A 15,978-nucleotide genomic window follows, 5' to 3' on the forward strand; every position below is an offset into this window, starting at 1 on the left:
AAAATAAGCCTCTGTCCCCAAAAATGAGTACCGGTACCCACTACGGACCACATGCACACATTAAGCATTGACATAGACTGATCTACATCTGTTTCTTTATGTAGTAGATGACTTAAACTGTTTTGTTACCCCCAGCTGCCGTTTCTTTGTTGACAAGTCCAGAGAGGCCTAACGCTCTGGAGTTCTGGTTAGCAAGTGTTACGTAGTATAAAGTACATCTACAGGGGTTTTGGGATTAGGGCTGTACACCCTGTACTTCTTTCTTGATGCGTGCGACCACACCACGACTACAGACCTTGAGAGGAAGCCTTGGAACACTCAACCTGCTTATGATCTTCTTGCTTTGTGTGATAATAGTTTAAATATGGTGCATAGTTTGCGCCGAATATGCATAAAACAATTTTACGCACATTCGGTGCAAACAGAGTATAAATATGCCCCATATTATTCTAGAGGCCTGACTGCTTGTTTTGCTGCTTGGACTTCAAGTGGGGTTTTTGCTGAACGCTGCTCAGTTTTAGAATCCTGTTTGGTGGGTCAGTGTCTGCAAGTTTCTTTGTCACCTGCTATATATGCCGTGATTACCAGCATGATGATCTGATGAGGCTGCTGGTGCTAAGACTGTTGTTTTCATTTGTGAGGACCAAGAATCTGGAATCTAGGTTTTGGAAAATGTAATAGTAGCAGAATGTTAGGGGGGCTCTGGTTTGAATGCAAGAGGCATGCTTGTGGGAGGATGAGGGCTTATTGTTCTGCCGATATCAGTTCCCTGATTAAACATGTGTCTATAAACTCTGCATATTTACATTCCAAATATAGGATAGATTACCTTCTCTTGATGAAATTACAAAAATGTATGACCAGGCATGAAGAGGCAGAAGGCTTTAGGTCTTGCTGCCATTAGCGAATGTGGTAACCAATGGCACAGGTATACATTTGCATGTGAAATACACATTGACATGAAAGATTATTAAATATCCGGGAGGTTGTGTGACTTTGCCTCAGTCATCAATAGAGAGAATCAATCGGATCTACATGGTGATCCTGAACAACTGTTTTTGCTGGCATATGGGCAGGCCGAAGAAGTATTCTAAGAAAGTTCAAATTATATTTATCCAGCTTATAAGGCTTTATAAGCAGCTACAGTGGTCATACATCTGTCTATTAGCTAGATGTGTTATATATGGTGTGTCAGTGTGGTGAGTAGTCACGGCCAGGTTTTTTAGGTTGAGCCTACCAGACATCACTGTCAGATCTGTCAGCCTTAGGGTGATCTTCCCCCAAACCTTTTGCCTGCTTACCTTCAATTTTGCTGAATTCATTTTTGTTGGCATTAGGACACTGCACTTTCCACTGCTAACCAGTGCTAATTTACTTATAAGTCCCTAGTAAAGTGCACTACATGTGCCCTGGGCCTGTAAATTAAATGCTGCTAGTGGCCTGCAGCACTGATTGTGCCATCCACTTAAGTATCTCTTTAAAACTGTCCCAGGCCTGCCATTTCAGCCAGAATGCAGTGTCAACTGCCATGTCGACTTAGCATTTAAAACCCCTTGCTAAGCCGTAAACTTCCCTTTTATTAAATATATGTCACACCTAAGGCAGGTAGGACATGTGCCTTTCAGTTTTACATGTCCTGGTAGTGAAACACTCTCAAATTCATTTTTCACTAATGTGAGGCCTACTCCTCGTAGGATAACATTGGGGGATTTCTTATTACATTTAATAAGCTGTAATTCTTGATTGAGAGGAGGTAGATCTGGCATGTTTAGTACCTATGGAATTGTAATAATGAATCCTCTTTAATGGTAAAGCCTGATTTATTGCTACAATTTCGAAAATGTCACTCTCAAAAAGTTGTAATTTCTTTTTGCTCTTAGCCCTGTGTGCCTGCCATCTGTCTCTTACCACTTGCTTAGGGTGGGTGACAGCTGGGCTTTTTGTATTCCCTCTAGACAGCCACACACAATTGGAGCTAAGTTCTGACTTGATGGGCCATCCAGACAGGATGGGAGGGAGAAGCTGGCCACAGCCTCACACTTACACCTGAATAGGCTGTGTCCTGTCCCTGCACAACGGGCTTCATACCCCCCTGTAGTGAGTCTGGAGCCAGGATAGGATAGTAAGACGTCTGTGCACTTCAAATACTTTTTTGAAGTCTTTCCCACTTCAAAGGCACCACTGGGTATAAGAACTGGACCTCAGACCCCACCACTTCAGTATGCTTCTGAACCTGTGGGTACCCTGCCAGAAAGAAGGACTGCTGTGCTGCTTCAAGAACTATGACTCTGCTGGACTGCTGCTCTGGAAGAACTGCTGTCTGACTATACTGACCTGCTGCCTTCCTGCCCTGGGCAAAAAGATTGGATTTCCATCTCTCCTACCTAGAACCCAGAGTGACTCCAGAGGGCCAACTGACTGGTCTCCTGATCTGAAGTCTCAGGGACCTAAAAGACTTCCAACCAACCCAACACTACAACTGGACTCTGCCAGCTGTGAGCCTAACCTGCCAAGTGGTAACACCCCCAATCCTGGGCCCTAGGAAGCAGGGCTTCAGCCGCTGCTCCAGCAGAACCACTGCATTTCCACCATTGCTTGGACAGAATGGGCTCATTTCTGCCGTTGCATGGATAAAACTGGCACATCGCTTTCAGAACCAGCACTGCAGCATTTTCATTGGCACAAGATCTGTGCATCCCCCCTGACGACAGCTTGGATGACAAAGGCAAACTCTGCATCGCAGCCACTTCGTCTCATCGGACTCAGTGCATCTGTTCGACGCGATGCAGCCGGCACCTGCACCTGATCACCATTGCATCTTGGCTCCAACGCATTGCCAGCGCTGTGTGGGGAACTTTGATGCATCTCCTCAACTGAGTGGTTCGGCACCAAAGCATCGGCCCAGCACGTGGATTTAAGGTACTTTCAGTTCAGCTGACCCAGCGAGGTCCCTGTAGCCGGCCGTGCTCCATCGGCCTGAACATTTGACTTTGTCCTGGTCTGGTGCGACCAGATAACTCAGGTTGTGCGTTTTTCTTCTAAATGCTATCTTACAGTTTATACTTTAAAAATTCATAACTCAAGTTCTTCTTATTGGATTTTTATTGCTTTTGTATTGTTTTATTTATTAAATCAAGTTCTATTTTTTCTAACCAGGTTTGTATCTTTTTATGTGGTGTTTTCAGTGTTTTACCGTTTGAAGTGTTGAAACACTTTACACATTGCCCCTTAATTAAAGCCTGACTGGTATGTGCCAAGCTACTAGAGGCTGAGCACAGGTTAATTAGGGTGTGCTTGTGGCTAACCCTCACTAGGATTGTGGTTCCTGCTTGATAAGGGTGCATATGTCTGTCAGAGACACAGAACAAGCGCACACTGTCTGCTTTCAAAAAATCTATTGTCATCTTACCAAGAATGTACAATTGGATTAGATCCTAGCCACTGCTTAGCATTGTTTGGCTTTATTTGCTTGCTTCTTTTCTAATGGGTTACCTGGAGAGGGAGTCACCAAAATGCCACGGTAGCAGATTTGACATACCACACCCTTTGATCTTATTGGCATCAAAGGAAATGACATCATGTGACATTTGACCCAGAATGTTTTCAGGAAAAGATGTCACTTGACCGTAACCAGGATGATATCATGGTAATTAACATCACTGAAGTTACATTGTAACTGTGTCGTTAATATTAAAAATACAACACAAATGTCTCTTGGATATACCTAAATTAGCGTGCTGACATAACCTTTGATAGTGGTGAGGGTGTAATACAATACTTAACCATAATTAGTACTCATCAAAAAAATTACCAGCGCTCCTTTGTAAGGGTTCGGTGGAAAGAGGTTCTCTCCACAAGAACATTTTAAAAAAATAGGTCAAATAGTACATTTTAAAGCAAACGTTTCACATGAATCTGCTAAAAAACCATGGTCTATGAAAGGGTGCTTGTTAAATATAGAAGTCCTTTCATGCTGTGCAAAGTCAATGAATCTTGACCTTTTTTCTAAATGTGCTGTGGTCACCCCCATATGCTAAAAATGGGGGCACCCGTGGCCAGCATTTAGCCATGGGTACCCCTATATGCCATGGGTGCCCCCTTATGCCAACAGGTAAATATAATATGCTATTCCTAGAATTTTGCTAATAATGTTATCTTTATATCATGGGTTACCCTTATGCCAAAATGTGCCCCTAGTATGATGAAGCCAGACTTTTGTTATGTTTGTCCCCTGGAGAATCACCTCCAGTGTTCTAGAGCCAGCATTTTGGGTGTCCAATACCAAGCACTACCTCCAGTATGCCTGTGTCGGCTTTTGCCACTGATATCCCATATATCAAGTATTACCTCTAGTACGCCGGATCCCTGTCTTTAATTGCCTTCAGTAAGAGAACATTATTATTTTGCCAGTGCCAAAAGCAGACTCACAAGCACAACCTACATTCTCACTCTTGCTAATTTTCTTTCACTAACTCACACTCTTTCTTACCTACTCACTCTTACTTAGTCATTCCCACTCATTTGTACAAATTCATTCTCTTTATCTGACACTCAAGGTTACACTCATTCACACATTGTCGCTCATTTGTACACTGATTAACTCACACCTACTCACTCATGCATGACTTGCACTCACATTTACTCTCACTCCATCCACCTACTCACTCATGCTGACTTGCACTCACGCTTACTCTCACTCAATCATTCTCACTCACCCTGACTCATTCATACTCACTTAATGACATATAATCTAATTTTTTGCCAATCCTATCACCTGTCACTTCCACTCACACACGCTCACATACAGAAATGCTTACACATGAACACTCTCTCTCTCACACAAACACTCTCACCTTCAAGCATGCACACAACACATATTTAAAAACATTTTTTACTTACCTGAGGCCCGTTTACACTGCCAGTAAACAATATACAATTATTCATTGTTAGCTTAGTTAAAAAGTTGCCCCTATCTTCTTGGCAATTACTTTGCGACCATCTGGGCCCCCCCTGAATGACATCTATGATGGCTTTTGCTTGTCTATTTTGTGTTTGTCCCCATACTCTCCACCGCCCCACGCCACTCCCAGAGCATAGCCTCTTTTCTTGTGTCCTTCCACTTATCACTTTTGGGAAGCAACTTTTCTTATTTCTTAAGCACTTCATGAGAGTGCACATGTTTTCAAGTTCTGTGTTGGTCCATCTCATCCCTGTGCTTCTCTCCCCCTGCGCATTGCATTGCTCTTGCCCATGTCCTTCTCCCTTTGCCCAGTGTTGTTTTCTCCCTAATGTGTGTCTCCTCCGGCCCTGGTAGCTTCCTCCTTCTTGCACCCTCACCCGCTACCACACCCGCTCATTTGTTACCCTACTTCGGTGGACATGTCCTAAAATCATATGAATCTCCGGATTCGCTGAATCGTCTTTAACATAGCACTTTAATAAATATCTACAGATATGAGTTAAGTTGAGTCAGAAATAAAAAATTGGCTGGTTATGAAAGTTCACATAATGCTCGCTATCATCAGATTCAAAGATAGTAACCATCCACAATTGGTATGATAGATTTTTGCTTGGTAGACCTTCTCTTGTGAGAATGGCAGATGCAGTAGGTGTATAGGGAAAATATGGACTGGAGCATAACATTTGCGAGCTTGAGACTCTAGATTTCCAAACCTCTATTCCATGTGTATCTCTCTCTTTATAAACAGTATATGATTACAATTCATGTGGATACCTTGTGTTGTATGTTAGTCATAAAAGGCAGATAATGTTACAGTAACATCAAAATGAAATATTAGGTTGATAAATTGTATCTCAGGTATTAGCTGCGGGTGAATCATGATTACCTATCAGTGGAATTGTTTCTAGGATTGGGGCACGGGATTAGGAAAAATAAAACGTCTTTTAGGAGGTGCAAATTGCTGCCATTTTCTTTTACCATTTTCTCTGCCCACCATACATTTGATGGTACTTTTGGGTTAAACAATTAACTGAAAGAAACAAACACACATAACACGATTTTCTTTTTTTTTTATTAGATATTAATGTCAACTCACCATAAATTCAGGCAAGGGGTGTAGAGTTATGGTATTAGTTGAATTACGTTGAATATAGATTTGTTTTCAAATTCTTACTTTATTTTCTTTTGTTTCTCTCTTGGCCAGAAAAAGAAAAAAAAGGTCAGTCTTCCTAAGGAGCTTGTCCTGAGTTCCTATGGCTTACTCAGATGTGTGTGCGTCAAAGTTAATCTCATAGACATGTTACTAGAGTGACTAATGCATGTGTTTGGTAGCACCAGTACCTGTTGTCAGCATGCAGTTTACATTGGTAATGCATGTTGTAAGCCCTTCTGCATGTCCAACCCCCAACGACTCAACGATAAACCTGTTTTTCCCTTCCTGCTTGAAATAATGAAAATTATGATAGTAAAAGGTTAAATCTGAAATTAGAAGAAAGATAAAGATTAGGCACTAGAGAGTTCTGGAAGTTCACTCCTCATTTTGCTGAATTGGGCCTGTAATTTCTCACTTTTTGCATGATCAGTAGCAGGCAAACGTCTTCTCCTTGAAGAAGATGGGAAACATTTTGCTTTCTTTATGTATATTCTGCTATTACGATTTATATGTGAAACATAACAACATACTAAAGTATCTGTCTTCTACACCTAATGTAAAATCTACTTATTGATGCAGATACTTAGGGCAATATTTACAAGGCCCATAACGCAGGACTGCACAGGAAGAGCCTTGCTGCGCCGCAGGGAAAGGGCAGAAATGTGCTGTACCTACAAGATGTGGCGCATTCCTGTCCTATCCACCTACATTGCTGCACAAATTGCTGTCATGCACCAATGCAAGCACCCACAATCAGTGGAGGCGATTTCCTCCTTCTATGCAGAATGCAGCACGCATAGAAAGAGGAAACAACGGGGAGAAATAAAGATATTTCTCCCCATTGCATCACTCTTATGCCACCCTTGGGGTGGCGTAGGCTTTTGATGCATTCCCAGGTTTACAACACCTTGTAAATCTGGGAATGTGTCATAATCCGTGGATGTTGCGTGGGAGCACCCACGCAACACCCATGCAAATGCCTCCCTGACGCAAAGTAAGGCAAGGCAGTGACTTGCGCTGCATTACCTTACTCCTTTTCTACAAGACCCTGTAAAGCTACACAAAGTGGCTTTGCGTGGTCTTGTAGATATGGGTCAGCAGCCTGCACTGCCTGTGCATCACAAAAAGTGATTTTCCCGCTGCGCAGGCCGCTTGTAAATATGGGCCTTTATATCTCTTTTGTGTGGCTTTACTTTTCATTGTTGAGTGTGTTTGATTCATTCTTTACTATCTCTCTGAAATAGTACTGAAATAGAAGACATAATAGTAAAGGTTTGTTCACATGATATTTGTTAGCATAGTACATCCGATTCAAAACAGTGTTTTGTGCACCTAGGGCCATATGTACGAACACGTTTTCCCATAGACACAGAATGGGCAAAACTGCTTGCTACATCTGGCCCCTAGTCTTTATTAGACTGATACCTTCAATTAAAGTGTGAATCCACTTTAGTGATTCATCATCATCATCATCATCATCATTAGCTTTATTTCGGTAAATATAAATACCATAAAAGCACATCACATAAAAAAGGAACGGCAAGCTACATGATAAACAATTTAAGTCATAAAAGATTAAAAAGGAGAGAAAAAAGAAGAGAGAAATATTTACACATAAACAGTTCCCTACTGGAAAATCGCACCTTATAGTTATACGTAAAAACACATTGTGGGTAAAAGAATAAAATACAAGCCTGGCAAACCATATCAGATAAAAAGGATGTTTCTATTTAAAAAGTATCTAAGAACAAAACGAGAGGTAGGGAATACGTCTGAACCAATAAAAGTAATATGTGCATACAATGATAAGTCCATCAATTGTTGCTTGCCACATTCATTGTTAAATTTCCCTCTGCTTTTTTGAGCGTGTTCAGTCTGATACGCCAGATTGAATCTAAATATTTTGACAAACAACAAACCACTAAAACCGATGAATCAGATTTAAAAATTCTCAAAGCTAGCGAGCAGTTTTTAAAACCCTTACTTCTGCACAGAGGAATAATCCAACGGGCTCTTTGTTTGGAGTATGCGGGGCATTGGAAGAGAATATGAGTTACTGATTCTTCTCTGGCACAGCCCATCGGACACATCTTAGAAGAACAACTAAAATTAGATCATTTATATGTGAGGGAACGCAAAGGAAGGGAGCCCACCCTGAATCTGATGTATAATGAACGAGCAAACGGAGAAGATACTATATCCATATATTGGGCAAATTCATAATGGCATTTAAAATATAGAAAGTTTCCCGTCATGGATGATGGCGAGACAGCGGACAATTGGGAAAGTTGAGCGTGGAGCCAGAAAGCATCCTTTAGTGTCTGGGTTGCGTTCTTAGGGATAGATAATGGTTCCTTCCAATAGGACCCCAAACCAAGAAGCGAGAGGGTCCTTTCTACATATGCACACCACTTGATTTTGGAGCTAGTGTTGTTGGCCATCAAGTTAACTAGCGCACATCTATAATGGACGAGAGAATCTGTTGACCATAAGCGAATCCAGTACAACAGGGGTTTGAGTGCAACAATCTGGCTGATAGAAGGGAGATTTAGGTCCATGCGTATTGGGAGCAGTGGGGTACTGGAAGGAACTCTTAGCAGTGACCTTAAAAAAAGAGTTCTCCACTTTTATCAAATCACCTAGGCAACAGTGGCCCCACAGTTCAGCTCCATAAATTGCTCCCCCTCTTGCTTGTAGTTTATAAATTTCTACTGCGGGCGTCATGGCAAAGCTAGGAGATCTAGCTGCAAATCTTGCAATGCCACTCGCTCGCTGTTGCAATCGTAAAGTTGCCTTCTGGATGTGGCGCTGCCACTTGTGCGAGTCTTCTAATTTCAGGCCTAAATAATCAAAGTCGCTGACTCTTTCCAGCGCGGCACCCTCTAAATAAATAGGTCGTCTCATTCTGCCTTTCCTATCGCCAAACACCATGCACTTGGTTTTTAATCGGTTAATTTCAAGCCCATAATCATTGCAATAGTCAATGAATCTTGAAAGCAGGGTTGAAAGGCCTGTGGCTGTTTGAGATATCAGCAGGGTGTCATCGGCAAAAAGAAGGCAGGGGATCTTCTGCCCTCCTATTTTAGGCGAGTCGTTAGAGCACTCCATAAGATAAGGGATGCATGCGTTTATGAAGAGAAGGAATAAGGTAGGGGCAAGAACGCAACCTTGTCTTACACCTCGGGCAGTAAGGAATTTTTCTGTTAATTCACCTTGTGGGCCCCATCTAATTCTACCATAGTTGCCAGTGTAAAGATCCCTGATAATATTTAAAATAGAGCACGGGACTCCTATTTTAGACAGAACTTCCCACAGTTTGTGGCGGGGTACTAGATCAAAGGCCGATTTTAGGTCTACAAATGCTACATATAGGTGGCCTAAGTCAACATCGACAACTTTCCATTTAATAGAAGTAAAACGAAATATCTGATCTAATGTGCTAATTTTTTCTCTGAAGCCCGCTTGTAGATGATTTAAGATTTGATTTTCAACTAGCCACTTGTTCAGCCTGCTCAACAACTGATAACAGAATTTTTTTTGAAGGTTGTCGAGGAGGCTGATAGGTCTATAATTACCCGGGTTGTTCCTCTCTCCTTTCTTATGGATGGGCACTATGATCACCTCTTTCCATGAGTCAGGATAAATTCTGCTAATCAAGATGGCATTAGAAAGTCTGTTAATATATGGGCCCCAGGTATTCTGGTCCACTTTAAACATATCAGAGGGGATCCCGTCCATCCCAGGGGCTTTTGCTGCTTTCTGGGCTGCAATGGCCGACACAGTTTCGTTCAGTGTAAAAGGGGGCAAGAAAGACATGGGCTCGTCAAAAGTTGTTAGCTCCTCCGAAATTATGTCAGGAATATGACTTGCCAGCAATGGTCCATACAATTCCTAAAAGTAGGAGAGCCAGATGTCAGGAGGGATATAAGACTCCAGGTGAGATGCGCGGTTCTGATCACCACAGGAAACTAGGAGCCAGAACCGTTTGGAATCATGGACGGTAGCTGCCTCAAGTAAATTGCTCCATAGCCCCTCTTCGTACTCGAGTTTACTTTTATTGCAAGTAGAAGCATAATGGCGTCTAGCATTGATGATGCCTGATCTGTCCTTGGTCCTTAGCGCGATGGCCAAAGTATTTTTGGCCTCCCTACACCTCTTGTTGAACCATTTAGTATGTGGTCGAATACAGGAGATAGTCAGTGGCCTAGGACGTTTAGTAAACAGCTCTTTCAAAGTGGCAAAAAGGTCCAGATGGAGAGGCAATATTTCTAATGGAGCCAGAATAAGGTTGGTATCAAATAACTGATGAGAAGAGGTTAGGGCACGCAATTTTCCTTGAAGCTTGTTTGATTGCACAAAGGAGTCCCACCTGACTGTACGCCTATTACTAGACAGCTCCATAGCAGTAGAGGAGACAGGAGGAAATGCGACCCCTACTAGGAGAGGTCTCTTGTATGTGATCTGGAGGGGAGCATGATCACTAGTATGGGGAAAGCCCACCTCTAGGTCTAGAATATGGTGCCATAGTCTTAAGTCAAAGAGGATATAATCCAATTTGTTGCTATATGAGCCCCTGAAGAAGGTTGGTCTGGCCGGAATGTCCGCTGGAAAGCGGCCATTACCCAAACGAAGGCCATGGGATATCATGAAATCCACTATCTGTGAGGCCCTAACGCATGGTTTATATGAATTTTGCTGGGTAGAATGAGAAGTCACAGGAGGAGGGATATTCCATACACTATCTTCAGACTGCATGACCTCTATGTGATCTGCATTAAGTTCAAGTAGAACGTTAAAGTCACCAGCTATTATGATATGATATTTGAGGCAAAGGTCTGAGATTAAGATATTCAATAGCTCGACAGTGGGAGATCGGTGATTTGAGGGTTCCGGTCTGCTATAAATATTTAGACAAAGGACAGGAGAGCCTGAGGCTGGGTAGATAGCAACGGCCAAAATATCATGGGAATCCACATATATCTCCTTTATACCACTCCCCTCTGTAGATTTTACCCATGTGATTAAACCCCCTGCCGCCCTGCCAGCTAAAGATGGCTTAGCAGGCTTGAAAAAAGAGCTATACCCTTGTTTGTATGTACAATGCGTTGCCCATGTTTCCTGGAACATGCAGATGTTAAAATTTCCGACGAATGCCCCCCACTCAGTGTCAACAAGTTTGCTGTTAATGCCAGCCACATTCCAGGACAAAAGTTTTGCTGTGTGCTGGGCACAAGAGATGTTTGAGTTCGTGGTAGTATCAACTTGGACGTTACTGGCAACGGGGTTCGCCTTAAATAAACTTGTGGTATTATTAATAGTTCCAGGTTGTGGGTCCGATAAAAGAAGAGAGCCTGGGCAAGGTGAATTAGATGGAAAGTTCATGGCTGCTGTAGCTGTGCAAAGGTTGGTGAGACATAGTCAGTCAATATCCGAGGTAGCCCCAGGATCATGGGTTAGTTGGGCCCTTGAAACAGGGCCAAAACAGGACTTGGGCCAAATCAGGGAGTGGATCTCTCTGGACCTGATGGCCTGTTGGTCTTATATCTTGAGTAGTTGTAGAATAGTTCGGGACCAAATTGGCTGATCTAGTGGAAGGATTCACACACATATAGCTAGCAATAGGACAGCTAGCTGAAAGAGTAATTGCTGAGGACTTCCTGCGTATAGACCGTGCTTCCATTTCCATGAGGCCTGCTACCAAATGTGGGCTTTTAAGACTAAGTGTTATAAAGTCACTAGGACCAGAGAGACCAGGGGAACCATTAGATCGTTCGACAGATACAATGTCATCATGGATGATTGAACCACAACCCCTGGTATGTCTCACCCAGTGCAAGACCTTGTTTGTTAGTGAGGCTTTGTCTTCTCTCACGTTTGGAGGCAAAGGTGGAACATTGCACATGTATATGTAGTTGTTGCTAATTAATTTATGATTGTGGTATGAAGCTTTGGTAATATCCCATTTGAAGGGAACATTAAGAAGGAGAGGAGTAGTTCTTCCAAAAGAGGACGTAAGCTGTTTTGCAGGACACTGATCGTCTATGGGACCTGCAGCACAAGCTAGTGGCAAAAGAGGCCCGTTTGATAAAACGCCTTTTGCAGGTGGATGCATGGTAGGCAAAAGGTTTGAGTTAGGCTCGCTAATAGGGGAAGAGTATTTGTTTTTAAGAAGGGTGGTAATTTCAAGCAATAATGCTCTCAACTCGCCAACTTCAGTCTTAAGGCTACACACCAATGTGAACAGATCATTTTGTAGAGGAGGACTCACTGTACATGGCAGAGTTGAGACGGCTGGTTGCTGATTGTCCGAATCAATGGATGCCAGCGGAGAAAAACGATTAGAGCATAAAATTGAAGGGTGAGGTGTGCAAGCTCTAGGAGCATCTAATTCAGAGTAGGGTGTAGGGAGGGCAATGGGATCTTGACAAGGCAACGACTGTTGGAGTGGTTGGTGAGATGAGGCGACAGAATGTGAGTTAACAACAGTGTGTGAACTAGATGTTAGAAATGGAATAAGCGTGCCAGATTTTGAGCCCTTTCGACTAGGCTTCTGCTTGTTGTTTAGAATCTGTTCTACCTCTTCTATTAAATCGTCTATTTCCTTGGCAACATGGCTAGTGTGGGGTAACATAGTCTTATTGATTTTGAGTATTTTGGATTTGCCAGAGCCTAAAGTCGGGCTGTCTTTGGCCTTACGCTTCCCCATTGGCGAATGGTACTATGTCACAATATAGAGGAGAGATTGGGGTACTTCCCTATGCAGAAGGGGCAATTGCCGTGCCTTAGGACCAAGAGGGGTGGCCCAGCCCGGCCTCCTTCGGCCTCTGACGGGCACGGACGGGCCCGCCCTTGGCCCGGGCTTCGCCCGGGCGCGCCCGCACGCCTCCCGCGAGCGGGAGCGCAAATGAAGAATTTAAAGGGCTCCTGCCCTTTAGCTCCGGTGCTCCGATGTCAGCCCCCAGGTGAGGAGAGTCAGGACAAACCAACAGCGCAACCCGCGTCCCCGCGAGCGGGAGCGCAAATGAAGAATTTAAAGGGCTCCTGCCCTTTAGCTCCGGTGCTCCGATGTCAGCCCCCAGGTGAGGAGAGTCAGGACAAACCAACAGCGCAACCCGCGTCCCCGCGAGCGGGAGCGCAAATGAAGAATTTAAAGGGCTCCTGCACTTTAGCTCCGGTGCTCCGATGTCAGCCCCCAGGTGAGGAGAGTCAGGACAAACCAACAGCGCAACCCGCGTAGTGATTCACAGAATGTAAATAGGCACTCCCAACATGTATATCCTACACAAATGTCTGTGAGTTCAAAGGTCCACTGCCTCTTCCTCTCAATTTTTCCCAGATGGGAAACATTTTTTAAACCAGCACCTTTTCCTTTAATGGGTGCAGACTGCTGTATAAAAATCTTTATTTTTTAGGAATGTAAATGTAGAAACTGAGTTATGTTCTCCCTTGCAGGTTTCATCCCTGCATTTGCAGCCACTCACATGGTTTTTCAAATTGGTCCTGGCCTAATTAATATTTATTACATAGTTGACTTTACAATGGTAAGGGAGAGAATGGTAAGTGTACCTTCCAATGGAAATCAGACACAACCCGCCCAAGAAAACAAATATATATTTTATTGGCCAAACTGAATCTTTGACAGTAGGTCTGATTATGGGGAGTTTTTTTACTGGGTCCAATAAATATCCTATATTGTAAAAAATATTGTACATTTCTTCAGAGAATGAGGAACTCCCTATAGATTTGGTGTGTTCTGCTTTGAATTGTAAATTTATTCCAATTTACTGCCTATTTTTCACCTGGTAATTTGTTGTAGCTCTCACTTGGTGACTGCAGCATTAATCAGAATTCCGATCTCTGTAAACTCCTCTCTGCTCAGTGTTCTTATAGGTATTTTAAGATGAACTGGGGTTAAGAACTGGACCTGGTAAAAGAGGAAACATGACTGCCCATGATAACACATAGACACACTAAAGAGAAATATTTTCTCATGATATTAGAATCTCAGTTTAAAGAAATGACTCTGGGCACGAGTCAGCTTTGATAGCGACTAAAATGAGATGAGGTTTCTTGAGAGCAATACATTGGTCTATCCTGTCTCTTCTTCAGCTGATAGTTTTCCGGAGTCTGGAAGACATTGGTTCATTTCAGTGGTGATAGGAATCATGGATGCAAGGTTCCTGATGGAAACGGTGGTTGCTTCAGGTCGGTTGTGTTGGAGGAGCCAAAGTGCTGTGAGGAGAAACCTGTCAAAGTTGCACAACGATATCCGCAAGTAAAGCGCTGTCCATAACCTTCAACAACTGTCCAGTGACCTCTGGCCAGCTGCAGGTTTATGGAACCAGGGCCATAGCTGAAGTGAAGATAGAGTTCACAGAACCCAAAAAAGCCTGAGATTTCTGTAAAGAGAATGTGACCCCCTTCTTAATAAATAGGTTGGGGTTAATTGAGGTCCTTTGTGTAGATATGTGTTGTAGTATCTCTCGAACTGAAGTTTCATAGTTCTTCCCATGTTACGTGCAATATAATTCCTCATCCTACCTCTTTTGTTTATGGTTACATGGCTGTGAAAGCGAACCGAGAAGCAGGACTTCATGCTGTGTTAACTGAGGGATCCTAGAATATGTGTGGTGTTGGAAATTATCTCTCTTGCAGACACCCTTTGCTTTGTTATGAGTTTATCATTGGTAACTCCAGCATCATTACTGGAGACTATGAGGGGAAATGTGTCGTCAAATTATTCCCCTAACATATGGGCAATAGTAAATTTAATTCATAAAAATGCTCCATGTTTTGGCATATTGACTTTTTGGATTCCAGGAATTGTTGTTGATCTTTCTGCATGCAAAGAATCATCGTTTTTAGTCTTTAGAATTAGTAATCATGCGAAATGTTTGCATGGAATTAATACTTGCACTTGATGCCCTTGTACCCTGGATTGGTAGCCTCACTAGCCAGCATGATGCTCATCACGTGTTCAGAGTGTTTGACCCATCAGTTTTCCTGCATGAGATAGGATGCAAAAATATAAATGGCTTAGGGTCTGATTTAAAGTTTAGCAGAGGGTTTACTCCGCCACAAGCGTGATGGATATGCCGTCCGCCAAATGACAAGTTCCATAAAAACACAGATGTGTCTTAATTTCTTTTAACTTGCTGGGTGCAAGCATGGATTTGTCTTAATCTGTTTTGAGTTGCATGGATGTCCCTGTAAATACAATTTTATCTTAGTCTCACTTTATTTGCATTGATGTTCGATGCAAACACAAACATGACGTAGGGCCTGATTTATTTCTTCGTGATAGGGATACTCCATCGTGGCAGAGTATCCAAACCTCCAAGACTGTGGTCTGCTCGCCCAATTCAAATGTTTTATTCATGGCAGATATTACTCTGTCTCTGACGTAATTAAACCTCTTGCCCGGCAGAGGAAGCAAGGGCTGGGTGGGATTAGAGGTTTACTTTTACTGCTCATCACTACCAGGAAGGTCCTGGCATTGAGGGGCAGTGAAAACTACAAAATGCATTGGCTTTTTTATTTTCAAAAAGAAAATCCTGCTTGATGGAGCCATGCATCAAATTGCAAAAAACATTTGCGGTCCTGAAATTGCTTTAAGAAATGACAGCGTGGAGGTCATTTCATAATTTGGCGGGTAGAGGTGCATTCAAGATGACAGAGTAAATTACTCTGTCACCCTGACTGTCAAACCTCCATGCTCCAAATTATAAATTGGCCCCTTAAATCTTTTTTACTTCTTTGGAGTCTTGTATAATTATGAATGTCTTAACCTCTTTTTGTCAGATGTTTGATGTCAGATGCAAACACTAGAAGAGCTTAACCTTTCTTGATTTTCATCAAATGCAAA

At 42.7% G+C, this 15,978-nt stretch overlaps 1 protein-coding gene across 1 annotated transcript in view; it reads left to right on the top strand.

The window, feature by feature from the left end:
- Nucleotides 1-15,978, top strand: part of CAPN3 (calpain 3) — a 333,505-nt gene that overhangs the window by 268,544 nt on the left and 48,983 nt on the right. Inside the window, exon 15 of the mRNA XM_069208784.1 lies at nucleotides 6,165-6,179. Coding sequence (XP_069064885.1) covers nucleotides 6,165-6,179 — 15 coding nt within the window. The remainder of the gene's footprint in view (nucleotides 1-6,164; nucleotides 6,180-15,978) is intronic.

This window comes from Pleurodeles waltl, chromosome 9, assembly GCF_031143425.1.
Source record: "Pleurodeles waltl isolate 20211129_DDA chromosome 9, aPleWal1.hap1.20221129, whole genome shotgun sequence".
NCBI classification, from domain to species: Eukaryota; Metazoa; Chordata; class Amphibia; order Caudata; family Salamandridae; genus Pleurodeles; species Pleurodeles waltl.